Source organism: Bombyx mori, chromosome 12 (genome assembly GCF_030269925.1).
Source record: "Bombyx mori chromosome 12, ASM3026992v2".
Taxonomy (NCBI): Eukaryota; Metazoa; Arthropoda; class Insecta; order Lepidoptera; family Bombycidae; genus Bombyx; species Bombyx mori.
This window is the reverse complement of record NC_085118.1, coordinates 15,333,145-15,351,183: the sequence shown is the minus strand read 5'-3', so window position 1 is coordinate 15,351,183 and position 18,039 is coordinate 15,333,145. Positions and strand designations below refer to the sequence as shown.

The following is an 18,039-nucleotide window of genomic DNA, read 5'->3' as shown; positions in this document are numbered from 1 at the left end:
AAAAACAGAAAAGTGAGTGTAGTTTGAAATCTCTGACCTGAAGCACATCGACGGGCTCTTCAAACCTTTCCACGTTGTACAGCTGGTTACTCCTCTCTTCGTAAACGTTGCCTTTGATTGAACATGTCTTGAACACCATGAGGTTTTTCGTTAAGGTGCCAGTTTTGTCTGAGAACAAAACCTCGACCTGACCTAGCTCTTCGTTGAGGTCCGATGTGTTGGCCATCGCCGGTCTTCCTGTGTCCTCGCAGCGAAAGTCTTCGTCCCATCCGATAAATAGTGCTCCTGAGAATCGTTCAGGTAAATTTTGGAGTCAAGGATGTACATATTAAATTACCTTTTGACGATGGTTTTATTTGATTACTTTAGAAACTGTCTAAATTGTTATTTGTATGAAGCATAGTATGACTACTGTTAATATTCAGCATTATCAGTTTGATGATAAATCCATTAAAATAATAAACTAATTTATGACGTAATTATTGTAGTTCATATTCTCATGAATAGTCCTAGTCAATCTATACTAATCTATAGATTTCCTTTACCGTAGACTTTTCTCAGTGAAGTTTAACAACTCATTTTTTTGTTTATGATATATGGCATACCTGACCGTTTTAACGTGTTAATTAAGTTACCCACGCAGTTTTTTTTCGTCCACATCCACATACATATCGACGCTTGAAAGGCAAACGTGACTAAGCGACAATAACTGCTTTGTACATAAATGATAGGCAATAACCATATTCGATTGCAAAAATATTTCTATGTCTATTAAAATCATTAAAATCCTACAGCTAGATTCGTTAATATAGAATTTTTTTCAGGTATTCCTTATGAATATTTTAAATTAATTTCAACTTTAAATTAGTCTACTGTAAAGTTCACGCATTGCCGCTTAGTCACGTTTGCCTTTCAAGTGTCGATATATCGTATATGTTGATGGTTGGATTTATAATTTAGTCTAAAGCTCGGATGCTTTGTGTCAAACGTCCTTAACAAAGTTTCGCTATGAATTGGCGAAATAAGTTCAGTGCTAGGCTATAATAGGAAATAGAAATAGATACTAAATAATTACTAAGAACTGTCGAACTGTCCACAGAAGCTCACCTATAAATTTATAAAGCTCGATGGTCACGTACAGAGACATCGGTATGATATAATAATATAGCAGCAGAAACGAGAAAAGATCCTGAAGTAGGTCGGAGACGTGCGGCGGGAACGTGGTGCCCGGACCGAGGTACAGGTCCTTCTCGGGGTTCCTGTGCTCTATGACAAGCTTGGCGATCAAAGACACGACCATCTCGATGAGTAATACCAAAATAAAGAAGAGCAGGAACCCGTTGACGGCCAGTTCGCACGATGAGAACTTGTTCCCTGTGTATTTCGAATTGAGAGCCAGTTTACTTTCTTCCCCTGAAAAGGTAGGTAAATTTAAATTCATATTTTGATGTATTTTGCTACTTTACTAGTACAGATAATGAGTATGTGTTTTAATTTTTGGTCAAGAGGGCATCATGAGGACTTTTGAATACCTACGTTTTGAGGGCAGAATTCAGGAATAATGGTGTAGAACGGATTAAAATCCTTTGCCGGTGAACCCGTGTCCAAATCACGTATTAGAGGTAGAAGGGAACAAAGCTACGTGTCTGGCTTGGAGCGCATTCCATGTCTCTCTTAGGGGACGCCGAACTATCAGTCGTCGCCGCCAAAACCACCGGATCTTTTTTTTTTTTTTTTTTTATTGCTTATATGAATGGACGAGCTCACAGCCCACCTGTTGTTAAGTGGTTACTGGAGCCCATAGACATCTACAACGTAAATGCGCCACTCACCTCGAGATATAAGTTCTAAAATCTCAGTATAGTTACAACGGCTACCCCACCCTTCGAACCGAAACGCATTACTGCTTCACGGCGGAAATAGGCGGGGTGGTGGTACCTACCCGTGCGGACTCCCAAGAGGTCCTACCACCAGTGGGATCTCACGATTGGCGGTCAATAAGTGGTAATGGATTGTTTTCTTAAGTTGAGGAATACGAGCACACCATTCCTCTTATATACATACACTGAAGATATATAGGTTCCCAATAGAACGACGTAAAATAGAATCTCCGATTTGGCTGTCAAAATCATGCAAAACGAAATATGCTTTTTTTCCTTTTTTCCTACCTAAGCTGAGAGAAGCCTTGAGAGGCTATTTCAGCGTAACCTTAACTAGTAGGTGAGCTCACCGGGCTCAAACCTGACGACGTTGCTAACACGAACCCTAGCAAGAGCCGTGCTTCGCAGTCTACCGCCGGATCGGAAACGCGAACCACTGAGAAGATCTGGCGAGAAACTCAGTGGGCTGTGTCTGAGGGTTAAGAAACATGCTCCCAATATGTGCCATATATTGGCAATATATGCCAATATATTTTTGTACAAATAACTCTTCTTCTTAACATGGTTTTTGTGGAGATGAATTGCGACTCACCTGTGTAAATAGCACAACCTATGGCCCACTCCGTATTTTTGACTCTGGATCCTCTAAGCATGAGGTTATCGGTGGACAGCACCAGGCTGTCTAGCCCCGGGATCTCGAGGCGTCCATAAAAGGTATACAAGTCGGCCACCGGGTTCGGTATCTCGATACGCATGTTTTGTGGCAAAATGTCTGTTGGCATTTTATTTGGTTTCATTTAGTATATTTATGGTACCATGATATGGTTTTTTACTGGTGGTAGGACCTCTAGTGAATCCGCACGGGTAAGTACCACCACTCAGCCTATTTCTGCCGTTAAGCAGTATTGCGTTTTGGTTTGAAGAGTGGGGCAGCTGTTGTAGCTATACTGAGACCTTAGAACTTATATCCCAAGATGGGTGGAGCACTTACGTAGAATATGTCTAAGGGCTCCAGTAACCACTTAACACCAGGTGGGCTGTGAGATCGTCCACCCATCTAAGCAATAAAAAATAAAAAAAACCACCAATCTGCCGATTCTAACGAGGAGCATTCCTGCGCTCGGGTTTGGATAGTCATCATTTAATTAGAACTTTGACTCGTTTCTCGATTTTTATAAGTCGAGTAGCTAATATCAAAACGTAATCTGGCAATGGACAAACCTTGCTAAAAAAATTAGCTGAATCATTTTAGATTTTAATACGTAAATGATAAGACACAGATAACATGACGCAGACAAACAAATGAAAGCAAAACACCACAAAACGTAAACAAACATTTATTGACAAAGACAAAATTAATTTCGTTCAACACTATAAATTAAATAGTTCACAACTACATAATTATAATATTTAAATATCATAAAGAAGGAGACGGTCATATCAAATATATCTGGACTTTAAATATAAGAAATAAATCGAAAAACGGAGTCCTGCTTTTCGTTGAAAAATTTATACAAGCAACAATAAAATTAAATTCATCCATTTGTTTCACAATATTTCATTTTATATTTCATACGTGTGAGTGGACTTATGAGTGTATGTATGAATCACAGAGATGTATTTACAAATTTTAATATTTTCTTGTATTTTTCTTTTTTATTTTTGAATCGTTTTTTTTTAAATTAACAACTTAAAAATCTTTAAGAAATAGAGTATAAAAATGTAATAATAAAGTAAATTTTATCGCTGTCAGACTGACAGAAATCGCAATTTGGTCTTCGGTTGTATAAAGGTTGCCTTACGCCTCAAACCAGTGGGCTTAATGCGAGCATTTTAACGTTCTCGACAGCGTAAAAGTTAACTCAACAGCTTAAAGGTACATTTCGAGCCGTGAAAAGCTACTTGGTTTAAGCGAAATTTTTGCAACTTTACAGGAGAGCCATTTAAAGTTTAAAATTTGGAAAAAATAATATAACAAAAAACTTCTTCAACTATTTGAACGGAGTAAACTTAATTGAGGTTCAACTAAAAACATCGAACTTTTGATGCTAATCACTACATAGTATAAAACAAAGTCGCTTTCTCTGTCCCTATATCCCTATGTATGCTTAAATCTTTAAAACTACGCAACGGATTTTGATGCGGTTTTTTTTAATAGACAGAGTGATTGAAGAGGAAGGTTTATATGTATAATAACATCCATTGAATAGTGGAGAAATCAATAATAAATTACAGTTTCCGAAGCGAAGCGAGGGCGGGTCGCTAGTACCAAATAAAACGCATCTTTAATTCCAAAGATAAATGTCGCGTATTAAACGAAATGTCGCTTAAACAAAATAGCCTTTCAGCTCTCGATTTATTTTTATCTATGACTATAATTTAAGTAACATATAAAGACAAACAATTTTAATCAAAAAAGGCGTTATTAGGTTCACGTACCCGGCGTATACCCGACTAAAGGTGGGGGCACCCTTAGTGTTTTCAAATTGGTCTCCCCGTCCAGATTCGCAGTGGTGATATAACATTTTCCCTTCTCTCCGGCGGAACAGAGGAGCACGAGGTCGGCTGGTACTTCCCTTCCTCGTTTTACACGAACCAAGGTTCCAGGGGCTATCGTGGAATTTTTCACTTCTTTGATCACGCCTTTGTAGACTATTTCAACTGTTAATCAAGAATTTTACGTAGGTATATTCCATTTATTTACATTCAAAATTATAACTAGTCAGAAATTTTCGGACAGCGAGAAGCTAGCTAAAATGATAATAATTTTAGTTTGAATTTTAACAAGTGAAAAATAAAGCAAATTTTAACACTTCAAGTCCGAGCAGGTCTTTTGTGAGTTTTTTTTGGATTTCTGAGGGTTCGGTGTTGCGGCCTTTTTACGAAGAGGACACGGAAAATATTGTTAAAACTGATTTGAATAAGATTTTAATAGAAAGCAAATTTTTACTAATTAAGCTAAACTAAACTAAGCTAAGTACTACTAAATTAAGTTAACTAAGAAAGCTAATTTACTAGAAAGCTGAAAGCGATACAATATTAACTAAAATAAAACAAAAGGAGTTGAGAAAAGTATAGACAAAATAAGATTAACAATGTTTTGACGGCGTATTCGCGCACGCCGAGGGCGCATGTTTCCCGGCTCAGAGAGTTCTGTCTCAGCGGGGGGTAAGGCGGCTGCGGGGGCGGTATCGCACGTTCGGATATTTGGTTCCGCAATAAAATGTAAATAAATTTAATGTTTCTTTCAGGTCTGGAAGACATTCTGGTACTTCGACGAAAACAAATAGAGACAATGCAACCAGTTTTTATCAGAATCTAAAATGTCATTTAATAAAATAGAAAGCCTACTTATTATATACAGGTGTTTTAAAATTACACGATTTTAAGTACCATCGTCCCAAATTCCTAAATTTATGACATAGTCGCGATTTTTAGCCCTCCAAATTCTATCGAATTAATATGCAGTGTGATTGTTCCGTAACAACAAGGTCTATGTAACTAGAATATTTTGCAAACAACAAGACAAAATCACACAAGGCCTTGCTAACTGTATCACTGATAGTATTTTATCGTTTTAAGATACTGTACCAGTAGCAAGATAAATATGTGACCGAAAAAAAACTCGACTGCAGAATGGTTTATCTCTTGACATATTCTTTCTGGTAAGCTAAACTCTAATCAATATCCGAAAAACCAGAGGTATGATATTGAAATCCGATATGACGCCAGCAGTGACTACGAAAATCGAAAGCTGAGGAGAAACATTTGGTGGCCAAATGTAAAATATTTGCAGTCGATACGCTATTTTTAGTCTTCACTTACATTTTTATTAGCGTAGATCAACAGATGAACTCACTGCATTTATATGCCTATACCTTATGTTAAAAAACACTTCTTCTTATTTATTATAAGAGTTCTTATTTAATATAAGAACAGCGTTTTTCAACATAAGGTATTTTTCAAGTCTTAAATAACAACATGCACCAAATAGTTCTTTGTTCCTACGGTCTGTTTGGATGATGATCATGGCTCCTCAATCTCCTTCGACATTGACTTGCCCCAGTGTTGAATTTACACAAAAATCACTAAGATCTAGTAGCCAAGGTTAGCTAATTTTTCAAGGGTGATAAGATTTGGGACTTAGAATTGAAAATATTAATCATCAGGCTATAGCAGTCTATTGCTGGACATAGGCCTCTAATTATACGCCACTAAGCACGATCCTCGGTTTCTCTCATCCAGCTCCTAAAATATTAATAAATTAGTAGAAATACAAAAATACTTGGGTATTCTACACGTGGATCTAAAACGTAATTCAAACCAAAAACTAAAAAAGTCGCTTTTTTAATATAAATAACAGTGTGCGGCGCTAGGGTGAGGTCTACACGTGATTTTAATCTAAATAAATAAATTAACTTACCAATCTGATTGTTGACTTTATTATCAGTCTTGTGCCTGAGCCAGTCTTCGTAGCCTTGCTTGACAGCTGTTACGAACACCATGAATGATAACGGAGCGATGCTTGTGAAAGGCGATACAGGACTATCTGTGAACAAAACATATCATTAAAGATCATTAAAGATAGTCTGGCCATAGATACTGTTACAATAAAAACATTTGAATTTGGAACATATTATTCCTATTTGAATGTAGTCATAGGTGCCTACATTATGTTTTCTCACTTTCGGGCCAATATTATTGTGAGTGACATGAAGATCGAAATTGTTATGATAGCTTTCACAAAACAGGTATGGAGCCATATATTATTTTTGTAATTCGCAATTAATTTATTAAATGTAGACGGTTTTTTGTTACTTATGTACAATAAGTAGTAATTATTATAAGTGTATCAATTTTTACCGGTCTTATAATAATTAAATTGGCATTGAATAGCTGAACTTAACTTTTAAAGAAAAATGTTAAATTTTACTGATAAATAATATTAATATAAGAACTCTTGTTTCATACTATTTTGTTTACCTATCACTATCAAAATATTTATTATTAAATTTATAGCTATCGTAAAATTTAAGTGTTATAATCAAACTAACAACCTGATACGATGTGAATTTTATGATTGTCAATTTATTTCTGTATCATTAAAAACAATATTAAGTTACGTTTTTCTCTTAAATTCTATACATGCTCAAACTTTTGTTAAAGTTCAATTAACTAGATAATATTCCTTTTTTAAAGTATTGAAAAGAGGAGCCTTATCATGAGCACGAAGTTAGCGAAAAAAAAATGAGGGCCTACGACAAACGGAAATGACCTTTCATCGTTTAGTTTACCCAATCGTTGTTAGCCTAAGGGGTTACTCCAACAAGATCGGACGGATAGGTGAGCTAACGGGCTCGAGCTGAGAAAGTTTGATTACCCTAGCGCCCCTAGCAAGAAGAGTCCTTTGCAGAATCTACCACCGAATCGTAATCGCGACACACTAAGAAGATCCGGCGAGAAACTTAGTGGTAAAAGTAGGTTGTGTTTATGAATTTGTTCATAGAATCCTGTAGCATACATACAAACTCTTTATTTATTTATTTACCTATTTATTTCTTTTATTACTTTCTTTTTTTTTGTTGCCTGTCCCGCTCTTTCGAAAAATAAGACCCAGGGTGTGTGATGCCTACCCGTGTTGATTTATAATACTGCCTGCCACCGGTTTTTATGCAAGCTATAAATTTTGCGCCTTTTATTTTAAAGTTTATCAGGAATGTATTTATTTTAAAAAAATACCGGCTGAAAGAGATTTATTTACCGGTACAGTCATACCATTTGAAACGTTTAGGTTCCTTATCGCTTCCGCTGGGTTAGTTAGTTACTGTTCTCGACCCACCTGGTGTTCGGTTACCGGAATCCATTATTTAAATCATCATAACAAAAACATCACAATTTCAATGCTGTTGCTGTTGTAGGCATAATGGTTGTCCCACCTTACAAACTGAAACGCATGAGTGCTTCACGTAATTCGGTTACGCCACTGAGTTTCTCGCCGGATCTTCTCAGTGGGTCGAGATTCCGATCCGGTGGTAGATCCTTTCGAAGCAGTACTATAGATAAGGCCAGTGTCAGCAAATTTTCTCACTAATCTGGAATAGTTCTTTTAAGCTACCAGCGAATAGGTAGGGAGAAAATAACTCGATACACTTCGGAGGTTTTATCATTTAGGTTACGAAGACTTCGAATAGTCAGACAAAATAGTTTTACTTGTTTTATAAGACATTATTCGTAATTTGTATCAAAATAACATCACAAAGATGCCAGGACGCGATAGAACGATGATGGTGCACGGATGGTGCATGGATGGACGGCACAATGCCACGCCTTTGACGACGCTTTGTGTCAGTAACGAAGCTGCGAAACTATAGTTTTTTTTATGTTTGAGAGATAATTATAATGATATATTGTGGCCAAAGGCCTTTCGAGTTTTACCAGATGAAACCATAGTATGTTCACGCTTTTTGTTTTTTTTCTCTCTACTAAAAATACTATTAAAAATTCCACAGAGTCAAAACAATATTTAAAAAGGATGCTTTCACAACGTCAACGCTGCGGTACAAGCTTGCGGTGCGCAAAAAATAACAAGATGTTTCTGTATGCAGTCACTTTTCCACATGTACAAGCTTTTAAAGACATATCGTTAATAACGGCATATGGCAAAAAAAAACTTTACAAAATGTCTTTATAATGGCTAATTCTGTTGAGTATACAAAAATGTCGTACATGATATAGCTATTGGATATACTGTATTTGATTTCCCTCCCCGCCACCGTCTTCAAAATGACCCTCTTCGGCCTACGTGTAAGTAATTCTGGGTGATGATGATGTGTAGTCCTTCCGTCCTCACGTAGATAAAATCTCTATCCTATGTTATGCAACCGGAATATCTTCATAATAACTGGCGTAAGCTCCTTCCAAAGAATCCTGCTTTCTAAGATTAGCCGTCAGAACACCGTGGCAGTACATGAGGAATATAGATCTACAGGAAGTTCTAAGTACTGTATCGAAAGCCCGTCCATTTACAGATTCTTATGCGGCACTCTTAGCCCATAGCGTCAGTACCTGTGGTTTTAATAGACACGCGATTCCGATCCGGTGTTAGATTAAATCACGACGGAAATTCCCTTTCACTCACGCAGTTTTTAGCAAACCTCTTCCCTACAAACCTCCTGGCTGTGACTGTTCTCTCTCTCTCTGTCCCAAGATGATGAAGCCGGGAAAGTTTTGGGCTACAAGTAATACTTAGCTCCATCCTAAAAATAGCGTCATCGTCATGACGACTTCTTGTACTTAATATATTAAATTGGTTGTCAAGATATTGCAAATTTTATAATGATATATTTGTTTATTTAGAGTGGTATCAGTTGATAATGATTTTAATTAATAACTATAGATAGATAAAAACAGTTAATATGACTATTAGTTTTTGCTTGCGTAATTCGTTGTACATATCAGAAGATAATTTTACATTAGGTTATTCACTCATTTGTCAAGTGTATCAACAAACCGGGGCGGGGCGTTTCGGTCGGATCGGGCCGTTCAATGTGCGTCAACCTTCACAATTTAGTACCATACAGCTAGCGGGACGGTGCGCATTACGTTTTTTTTATCGCGATATGTGTGACATTGAACTGTTAATTTCACTCGTGAAACAACATCAATGCATCTGGAACGTGGATCATGAAGATTACCACAATCCATATAATAAAGAGCAAGCTTGGAAGGAGATATGTAAAGAAATGTGTGAGAATTGGGATAAAGCGAGTCCAATGGAAAGGAAGCGCGCTTGTGAGTTTATTATTACAAATTCTGTAGCGATATACACAAACTTATTCTCAAATTTATATTATTGTTTTTTGTGAGATTTGCCATTTGCACAAGCGTGCATTATTGTGTTTTAATAACACTGCGTGATAATTGTTTGTTAAATAGAACAGCTGAGTATGCCTTAAAATCAACTTTGAAAATGTTTTTTTAGTATTTTAATTAACTAATACCAAAATTAAGACCTTAAATGCATCTCAGATTTACTTCATTTCAAATTGTTTACGTAATTATTGGATATTACATACGGCTACACCTAAAATGTTGATATTGTTTTGAGTTCAAGCGTTTGACGTTTTGACATTTGACAGTTATTTTAGAGTTACGTTTTACATTGGAATTAGGTACTTAAGTAGGTTCATGAAGTATCGTGAGAAGAAAAGTGAGTTTATTCTTAATTGTTAAGTCAAACCTAAGTGATTGTTGAAGATTATAGAACATATCTTATTAAAATCATTAAAAGTCTTAAAATTAAACTAAGTACTAAGTAAGTATCTATAGAAAATGTAATCAGTTCAAAATAAAATCTTATGTTTATGAAATAAATATATTAAAAAACAACAATTTTCCAGGCTTAGAATGTAAAAAGAAATGGAATAATGTCAGAGGGAACTACCAAAAGGACGTTATAAAAAGACATTTATTGGGGCCGAAAGCAAAAAAAGTTAAAAAGTATTACCATGCTGACGCATTATCTTTTCTGGAACCAATCATACTGAAGAACAAAACAGAATTCGAAACAGTCGACTGGTAAGTTTTTTTTTGCTGCTAGAATCATAGTCTAGCAACACTGTAATATGAATTTTAAAAAATTTAGACTTTTTGAAACAGCTGAAATTGAAATGGTTTGTTTTTGTTTTATTTTGTTGATAAATTGTTTCGTCAGGATTAAAAGTGTAATAATGGTGGCTTATTAACTGTTTAGCAGGGATGACAGTGCACAAGAAATTACAGTACATTTTTTGTCTGAGTTTCAATGTATCTTAATAAATAATTATCTCTATTAAGTTCAACTTATATACAAATATTTTTTGCAGTATTTTAAAATGTACAATTTTTACACACTACTGCAAAAATAAATTCATGTTCTTTATTTTTAAGTGCCCATAAAGTGAACTAAACAAACAGTACTTTGTGTCTGCAACTTAACAATTATGATAAATAGAACTAGGTACATGCTTAGATCAAAGCCAAGATATAAAACCTTTACATTTTTCATTTTAGTGGGACAGCAGAAGTTAGTACCGAGACAGACGAGGAAGACCACACAGAACCTGTAGAACAAAAATGTATACCAATTGATGATACAACAACAGAATTATCCGAAGATACATCATTATATCCTGTGATAAAAATAATTGAACCGAAGCTTGAGACAGACGAGGATACAATGTTCTTACTGAGTTTTCGGAGTCATATGAAGGAAATGACACAGAGACAAAAACTAAACTTTAAGACTGCAATGCTCAAATTACTGAAAGATAGTTCGAGTATATAATTATGTTGTTTTTTTTTTAATATAAAAATATTGTTATGTTTGAAATATAATTATTTTTATATTGAAATAAAGTATTTGAATGAAAGTATGCTTTATTTCCTAAATTGTACATTGTACATGTTGAACCTTGATGTTAAATTTATTCTACAAAAATATGTACATAGCATTATGTAAAACCAAGAAATTAACTGATATCTGTTAAAAAAATTGTTTAAATTAGGACTCATTTTCTAATTGGCCTCCTTATATGTCATATATGTACATATTAAAGTATTACATAATATTAAAATAATATACTAATATAATTATAATACTATGCATGTTTTTTATTACATTAAATAGGAATTAAGACACAAATGGTTTTTAAAGAGTATATACATACTAGTATTTAGTTGGTTATCATAGTCTTGTAAGAAATATTAGTCTTAATCATAGTGATAAACTATAAATACTTTTCTTTTGGGTGAATGGCTAGTGTATGATGATACATGATACATATCAGCACAGCGTGTTTCTAGAGATTATAAATTAGGTCACGTACCACTCTGCTTTGGGATAAACTTCCGCCTACGATTTTCTCAGAGATCGCTATGAAAGTCTATACGAACGGAGCTTAAACAGAGTCCATAGCAGAAGCGGCTATGAAATGATACATTTAAGTATATTGTATATATATATTTTATCGAGTCTTAAAAAAGATCAGAAAAATATATATTTATTCAACGCTAAAACTTAGTGTTTTTGTCATAAATACGAATAAATGAATTATTTGCAGATATGGAACTCAAAAAGAAATGGAATAACGTAAGGGATTCGTATCGTAAAGACGTTATGAAAAGTCAAGCCCTTGGTAGGAATAGTAGGAGGTACATATACGCTGCAGAATTGGAATTCATGGAGCGAATTTTCTTGAGAAATAAATCTGTATTCGAGACCATAAATTGGTAAGAGTTTAACACTCATTAAGTTCTCAAAAAAATAATGGATAGTATTGCATATAATAAAGGTACATAATTAAATAATACTAATAAACCCGGACACGCTTCGTATGTGTACGACAGTTTAAAAAACATGGTTTTTTTTTTAAATTCATGCGTCATCTAGCGTGCAATGTTACTAGTAACAGAAACAAAAAACTTCCTTGGAGCGCCACCCACAATGATTCATAGATTACAATCTTTATTTAAACATGTATTTTACAAATTGTATAATTTAACAAAAGTTCAGACTTTCAATACAGTGCTTATTTACCACCTATATACACGTACTTACGCCGTGAATCATGATGTCGATAAGCTAGGTTTCACTGCCATTTGTTAGAACAGCTAGTAATAACCCTTTGCTGTTTATTAAATAATTAATTCTATTAAAAAATATTGTGATTGTATATTGAGATAAAAATTATCGTAACTCCCAAGTTGAAACAAAGTACAAACGTTTTACCAAAAATATGAAATTTCGACTTTAATATTTTAAGATAAATAGTGAAATCGCGTTGTCTATGGACTTCGGTAACTATACACAGCATGAACTTTACCCGACCCAACAAACGAATATAAATATTCAACACCCAGCAATAAGCAGTTAGATCAGGTGTGCCGCCGTCATCTAGAGCAAGTCGTAAAAATGTATACTAAAATATCACATAAGTATTGAAAAGTAATTACTGACGTATGATTTTTCTGACATAAGCGGGGTAACGACCTCACGGTTGAGGTTTATCGGCGTTCGGGTCTCATATGGGTCTCAGGATATAGAAATTTGATTGAGATGAAGTAACCCTATGAATAGATCAAAACGTAAATTTTCACGCACAATAAATGAGGCAGGTGTCACCAGTCACTTTATACCCTCGCCTCTGCGCATAATCTAGATGCATTGCTTTGATCCCTAACAGCAACAAATTAATTATGGTCCGTGATTTGAACTTCCATACATATCCCGGTCATCGTCCTCGTCGAACCCGTCGCTTGCGACGAAGGGCTCGACGAGTAAATTAACCCGCAGACACAGCCCACTGAGTTTCTCGCCGGATCTTCTCAGTGGGTCGCGTTTCCGATCCGATTATAGATTCTGCGAAGCACGACTCTTGCTAGGGTTCGTGTTCGCAACGTCATCAGGTTTGAGCCCCGTGAGCTCACCTACTAGTTAAGGCGACGCTGATATAGCCTCTCAACGCTATCAGCTTAGGTAGGAAAAAAAACCATACATATCGTTATGATTATATAAATGACTGATAGTCGAATTGTCGACGTAAAATAATTTTACAATAAATATCTTTGTTGTTTGTTTTACGGAACCATTCTTTTCAGCGAAAGTATAAAAGACCATTTTCAAGACAGCGTTGATTTTAATAGCGAATATTTGGAAGAAGCGTTCGAGCCTGAGTTTGAATTTAAAGCGGGGAGTCCCTCTGGAAACTTCAAAATGGCAACTGGAAATTCAAATAGAAGGAGTCTCAACAGTAAAGACGATGATACGTTATTCCTCCTGAGTCTCCGAGGCTACATGAAGGAAATGACGCGAGAGCAGAAACTACATTTTAAAATTTCAATACTGAATTTAATTAAGGACTGTAGCTGATAGTACCGATAGTATTTTTATTGATTAATAAATATGTTTTATTTAATTGTTTTATTTGTTCCGGATTTTAGTTTAGTAACATTGTACTCATCTCATTCTATAAAAGTCTATCGTCATTTCCTATGCTGTTTTCAAGGCACCACCTCGATGAAACGTCTTATTTTTGGCGCTCAACAACTTATCTTAATTTAATAACTAGTGTTCGCCCAGTGGTCTAAATTTGACCATAGTCACCTCAAGATTTAGTCAGATACATTTCTGTATTACAAGTTCTCCTTTGTTTAAAAAAAAAGTTGATTCCAAAGCCGAGTAATAGTTACCTACTCAATAAAAAAAAAGAAAATCGATTTTCAAACAGAAGAGTACATATGATCTGTTATATCTTTCCTTATTAATATCAACAAGCTAAGTTATTTACTTAAATCTCATCGAAAAAGATTTTTAAATTAATCTGGAATAATTAATTGATAAATATTTTAAATATAGCAGAGATATTAAACAAATCGGAACCATTAACCATATGCCTAGAAGAATTACAAGACAAAGGTGTAAATGTGGAAATATTGTGTATTTCGGAACACTTCATCATGGCTGGATATGAGAATTTTTTATCGATCCCTAATTTTATTCTGGCGTTTTTCTTCAGTAGAGCTAATACTCACGCGGCCCGCACTAACTTGAAACCCTTTCAGGTTATTCAATTCTGATTTTGCAGGATAGTCGTCGGAGCACCATGGTTCCTAAGGAACCTGGATCTCCATGATGACCTGGAGCTTGACTCAGTCAGTAAGTATCTACAGTCGGCATCATTGCGCCACTTTGAGAAGGCGGCACGACATGAGAACCCTCTTGTCGTGGCCGCTGGAAATTACATACCCGGTCTTGTAGACCGAATGGTAAACAGTCGACGTCACCCAAAACACGTCATTACGGATCCTCCCGACCCATTAACGGTGCTTTTAGGTAACACAAGCACCGGTCACCGTCCTCGTCGAACCCGTCGCTTGCGACGAAGGGCTTGACGAGTGAATTAACCCATGGACACAGCCCATTGAGTTTCTCGCCGGATCTTCTCAGTGGGTCGCGTTTCCGATCCGGTGGTAGATTCTGCGAAACACTGCTCTTGCTAGGATCAGTGTTAGCAACACTTCCGGTTTGAGCCCCGTGAGCTCACCTACATGTTAGGGTGAAGCTCAAAAGGCCTCTCAAGGCTATCAGCATAAGTAGGGAAAAAAAATTACCTCTGTTCCACTCTCCAAACTATAACGCATGACTTCACGGCAAAACTAGAGCGGTGGTAGTTTCCCTTGCGGGGGCGTCTTACCGATAGTGGTTACGGAAATAAATTTGCGATTTTAATTTTTGTTACACAATGCTATTCTTTAAACGTGGAAGCCAGTCCTGAGCTTATGTTAAGTACGTATTTCTTTAGAGAAATGTACCTCCCTGCGAAATTTGTACACCGTCATAGCCACATCATTTGATAAGAATACACCAGGCGTCTTATCCTTTAGGCCACGACGATCTCATCAAGATTATTATCAACGATAATTATTATTATATTATCAACAAATCCTACTTCAATGTTTCTTCGCTAAACAGTAATATATGGTTTTTAATATCAAATTCAGTTTCTATTCCAAGGCGAGAATAATTTTTATTATTCTGTTAAAATAAAAATAAATTAAAAACGAAGCAAACGCAAAGAATACATGTCAATTAAATGTCTTTAAGTCTTTGAATTTTGAGTTCAAGAACTTGAAGTTTATAAAATTGAAGTTGAAGTTAAAAACTTATAAATTATCCAAAAAGCCTATTTATAAATTATTATTATACCATTATTTTGCACTCAGTGTTGCAATCAAAACGTATTTTGAGACAATTCGTAATAATAGGTTGAAGATGCTTAGACCTTTTTTCGTAGATGCATTGAAAATGAAGCAAACTATTATTTTTACTTTTATGAAGGGCGCTCTGCGATATTCCTACAGTGTAGGTGCTAAATTCGTTTGCTAGGTTTTTAATATACCTTATAGGTGAAAAAGTCATTCTCAAACCTTGCCTTTTTATTTCTATGTCCTTATTTCAAACGAAATGAATTATTGGACACGTTCAATTATGCTATTCTATTCTATCAGACGTCCAGTGCTGGACATAGGCCTCCCTCAAGCCTCACCACACGAACGGTGGAGGTCTATGGGCTCAACTGACCACTTAAAACCAGTAGGTAACCACCAAACCACAGTAGGTAATCGAATTAGGCCAGGTAGCTCGTCCACCCATCTAAGCAATGAGAAGAATTAAAAAAACAGGATCATGATATGCGCATCCCATGTGTCAAAAGTAACCAGGTTGCCATGCCATGGAGTGCCACGGTTGATAGCCACAGCAAATTTCCACCAGACTTTATTATCACCTAACACATGTCTTAGATAATATTCGGAAGACACATCAAAGCTTTATTTACGATGCGCCTTGACTGACCCGTATACTATTCTACCAGCGTCAGCCGTTAGAAGAATCGTACTGCACTATTTGAAGCTAACTAAGGTCATTATCGTTATTTTGCAGGTGCGCTATTGAGGAAGAAATGGAAGAATTTAAGATTGTATTACCGAGACGTAGTATTGAAAAGATACAGTCCTAATTTGGGAGGAAAGCAAGACAGAAAATACGTGTACGCCGAACACTTATCATTCTTGTTGCCGATCATAATGAAATGTAAAACTAAATTTGAGACTGTAAGTTGGTAAGTAGTTCTTTAATTGACATTTCTTTTTAATTGTTGAAATAAAACTTCTTTAGAATCGTTGTGATTTCAAACTCGATGAAACGAAAAAATAAGTCCATAGAGACACAAACACATAAATGTATAGGATTCAGCCGGTGAGAGAATGAGATAGAACACATTAGACGTTCTCGGTCTCCTCTTTGTGCGACTCTTCGTAGCATCCTCACTATCGTCTACTAAACATTGTCCATAGGTATGCTCCTAGTCAGTATATCTATATCTTATTTATAAGTTTCACTTCTACCGTGTGTGACTTGCACACACACACACACACACACACTTTTTTTTCTGCTTACGTTTAGAAATAATAAGACGTTAAATTAGAAGACATGTTGCATCGAATAACATTATTCGTAATTCATTATCACAAGCAATATTTACTATTACACTCGGGGTATAATTTTGTCTATTATATTATGTAAATATATCCATTCGTATACCAGTATCATGTTAGGATTCCTAACTCTAGATTTTTTCACTGCACGTTTTTCAAAAGATACTGGCTCGGCTGTGTGAAAGCAAAATTCAACGGACAGACTTATCTCATGAGCACTTTTATACATCTTCCATACACCAATTATATATTTCATATGGATCCCTTTCATCCCTTTTAAATTTATGATTGCGAAAATTTTCACATATAAATATGTAATTAAATTCAAAATTACAATTTGTTTTAACCTTAAAATGTTTAAGCCTTATAATGACATCAATGATTTTAGCAACGGCAGTACAGAGCCTAATCCTGAACCCACTGAATTCGAAACGGCTTACATTCAAGTGAAGATAGAGGGAGAAGATGATGACACAGAAGAGTTGCCGCTAGCTGAGCGATCTGCTCAGTCCACTGGCCATAGCAAACAAGAAAACACCGTGGATTTAAATGATGATGACACATTATTTTTACTGAGTCTCCAAAGTCACATGAGAGATATGGATATGACAAAGAAATTGGATTTCAAGATTTCCGTCATGGATGTCGTGAAGGAATGTATTCCATTCGCTTGACAATAAAAACATTGGCAGTACATTTGATGTTTCTTTTTCATCCCATCTGACATTTTTAGTAACTCCATAGGCGGCGACTAAAACTGGTAATATGTATCTTAGATGGGCCGGACTATTGCGCACAGAAATCGACTTATATATTTTCAGTTCTATAGAATAATATCGTCCTTAGCCCCCGGTCATTTTTCTCGTCGAACCCGTCGCTTCCGACGAAGGGCTCGGCGAGTAAATTAACCCACACACAGCCCACTGAGTTTCTCGCCGGATCTTCTCAGTGGGTCGCGTTTCCGATCCGGTGGTAGATGCTGCGAAGCGCTGCTCTTGCTAGGGCCAGTGTTAGCAACGACTTTTTTTAATTTTTTGCTCAGTTGGGTGGACTAGCTCACAGCCCACCTGATGTTAAGTGGTTACTGGAGCCCATAGACATCTACAACGTAAATGCGCAGCCCATC

The 18,039-nt window shown here is 35.9% G+C and overlaps 2 protein-coding genes across 6 annotated transcripts in view; one reads left to right on the top strand and one right to left on the bottom strand.

Moving 5' to 3' along the window:
• LOC101744168 (phospholipid-transporting ATPase IF) overlaps positions 1-18,039 on the bottom strand; it is a 45,489-nt gene that overhangs the window by 18,259 nt on the left and 9,191 nt on the right. The window contains exons 1-6 of one of the 2 annotated variants that reach the window (XM_021346998.3): positions 9,893-10,014; positions 6,304-6,429; positions 4,320-4,541; positions 2,473-2,652; positions 1,108-1,413; positions 38-285 (exon numbers count right to left, since the gene is read on the bottom strand). In XM_021346998.3, coding sequence (XP_021202673.2) covers positions 38-285; positions 1,108-1,413; positions 2,473-2,652; positions 4,320-4,541; positions 6,304-6,385 — 1,038 coding nt within the window. In that variant the 5' untranslated portion in view covers positions 6,386-6,429; positions 9,893-10,014. Of the gene's footprint in view, positions 1-37; positions 286-1,107; positions 1,414-2,472; positions 2,653-4,319; positions 4,542-6,303; positions 6,430-9,892; positions 10,015-18,039 lie in introns of those variants that run through there. The other variant, XM_021346997.3, reaches the window with a different exon arrangement.
• LOC101741620 (uncharacterized) lies at positions 7,301-17,607 on the top strand. Of its 4 annotated transcripts, XM_012689122.4 has the most exons (4): positions 7,301-7,357; positions 8,390-9,671; positions 16,360-16,537; positions 17,302-17,607. In XM_012689122.4, the coding sequence occupies exons 2-4, from the start codon at positions 9,296-9,298 to the stop codon at positions 17,585-17,587; spliced, it is 840 nt and encodes a 279-aa protein (XP_012544576.2). In that variant the 5' UTR covers positions 7,301-7,357; positions 8,390-9,295; the 3' UTR covers positions 17,588-17,607. The 4 variants fall into 4 exon arrangements, 3 of the variants coding, with proteins under 3 accessions (XP_012544576.2, XP_004924723.2, XP_004924722.2); XM_004924666.5 differs by lacking the exons at positions 7,301-7,357; positions 16,360-16,537; positions 17,302-17,607 and adding exons at positions 11,981-12,149; positions 13,518-13,834 and having other exon boundaries at positions 8,574-9,671; XM_004924665.5 differs by lacking the exons at positions 7,301-7,357; positions 16,360-16,537; positions 17,302-17,607 and adding exons at positions 10,280-10,457; positions 10,932-11,290 and having other exon boundaries at positions 8,574-9,671.

Excerpts from the sequence above, each read along its gene's own strand:
- LOC101741620 (XM_012689122.4), top strand. The coding sequence starts at position 9,296 with ATGACTATTAGTTTTTGCTTGCGTAATTCGTTGTACATATCAGAAGAT. Across the intron at positions 9,672-16,359 it reads AATGGAAAGGAAGCGCGCTT|GTGCGCTATTGAGGAAGAAA; the intron begins GTGAGTTTATTA and ends GTTATTTTGCAG. Across the intron at positions 16,538-17,301 it reads AAATTTGAGACTGTAAGTTG|CAACGGCAGTACAGAGCCTA; the intron begins GTAAGTAGTTCT and ends CAATGATTTTAG.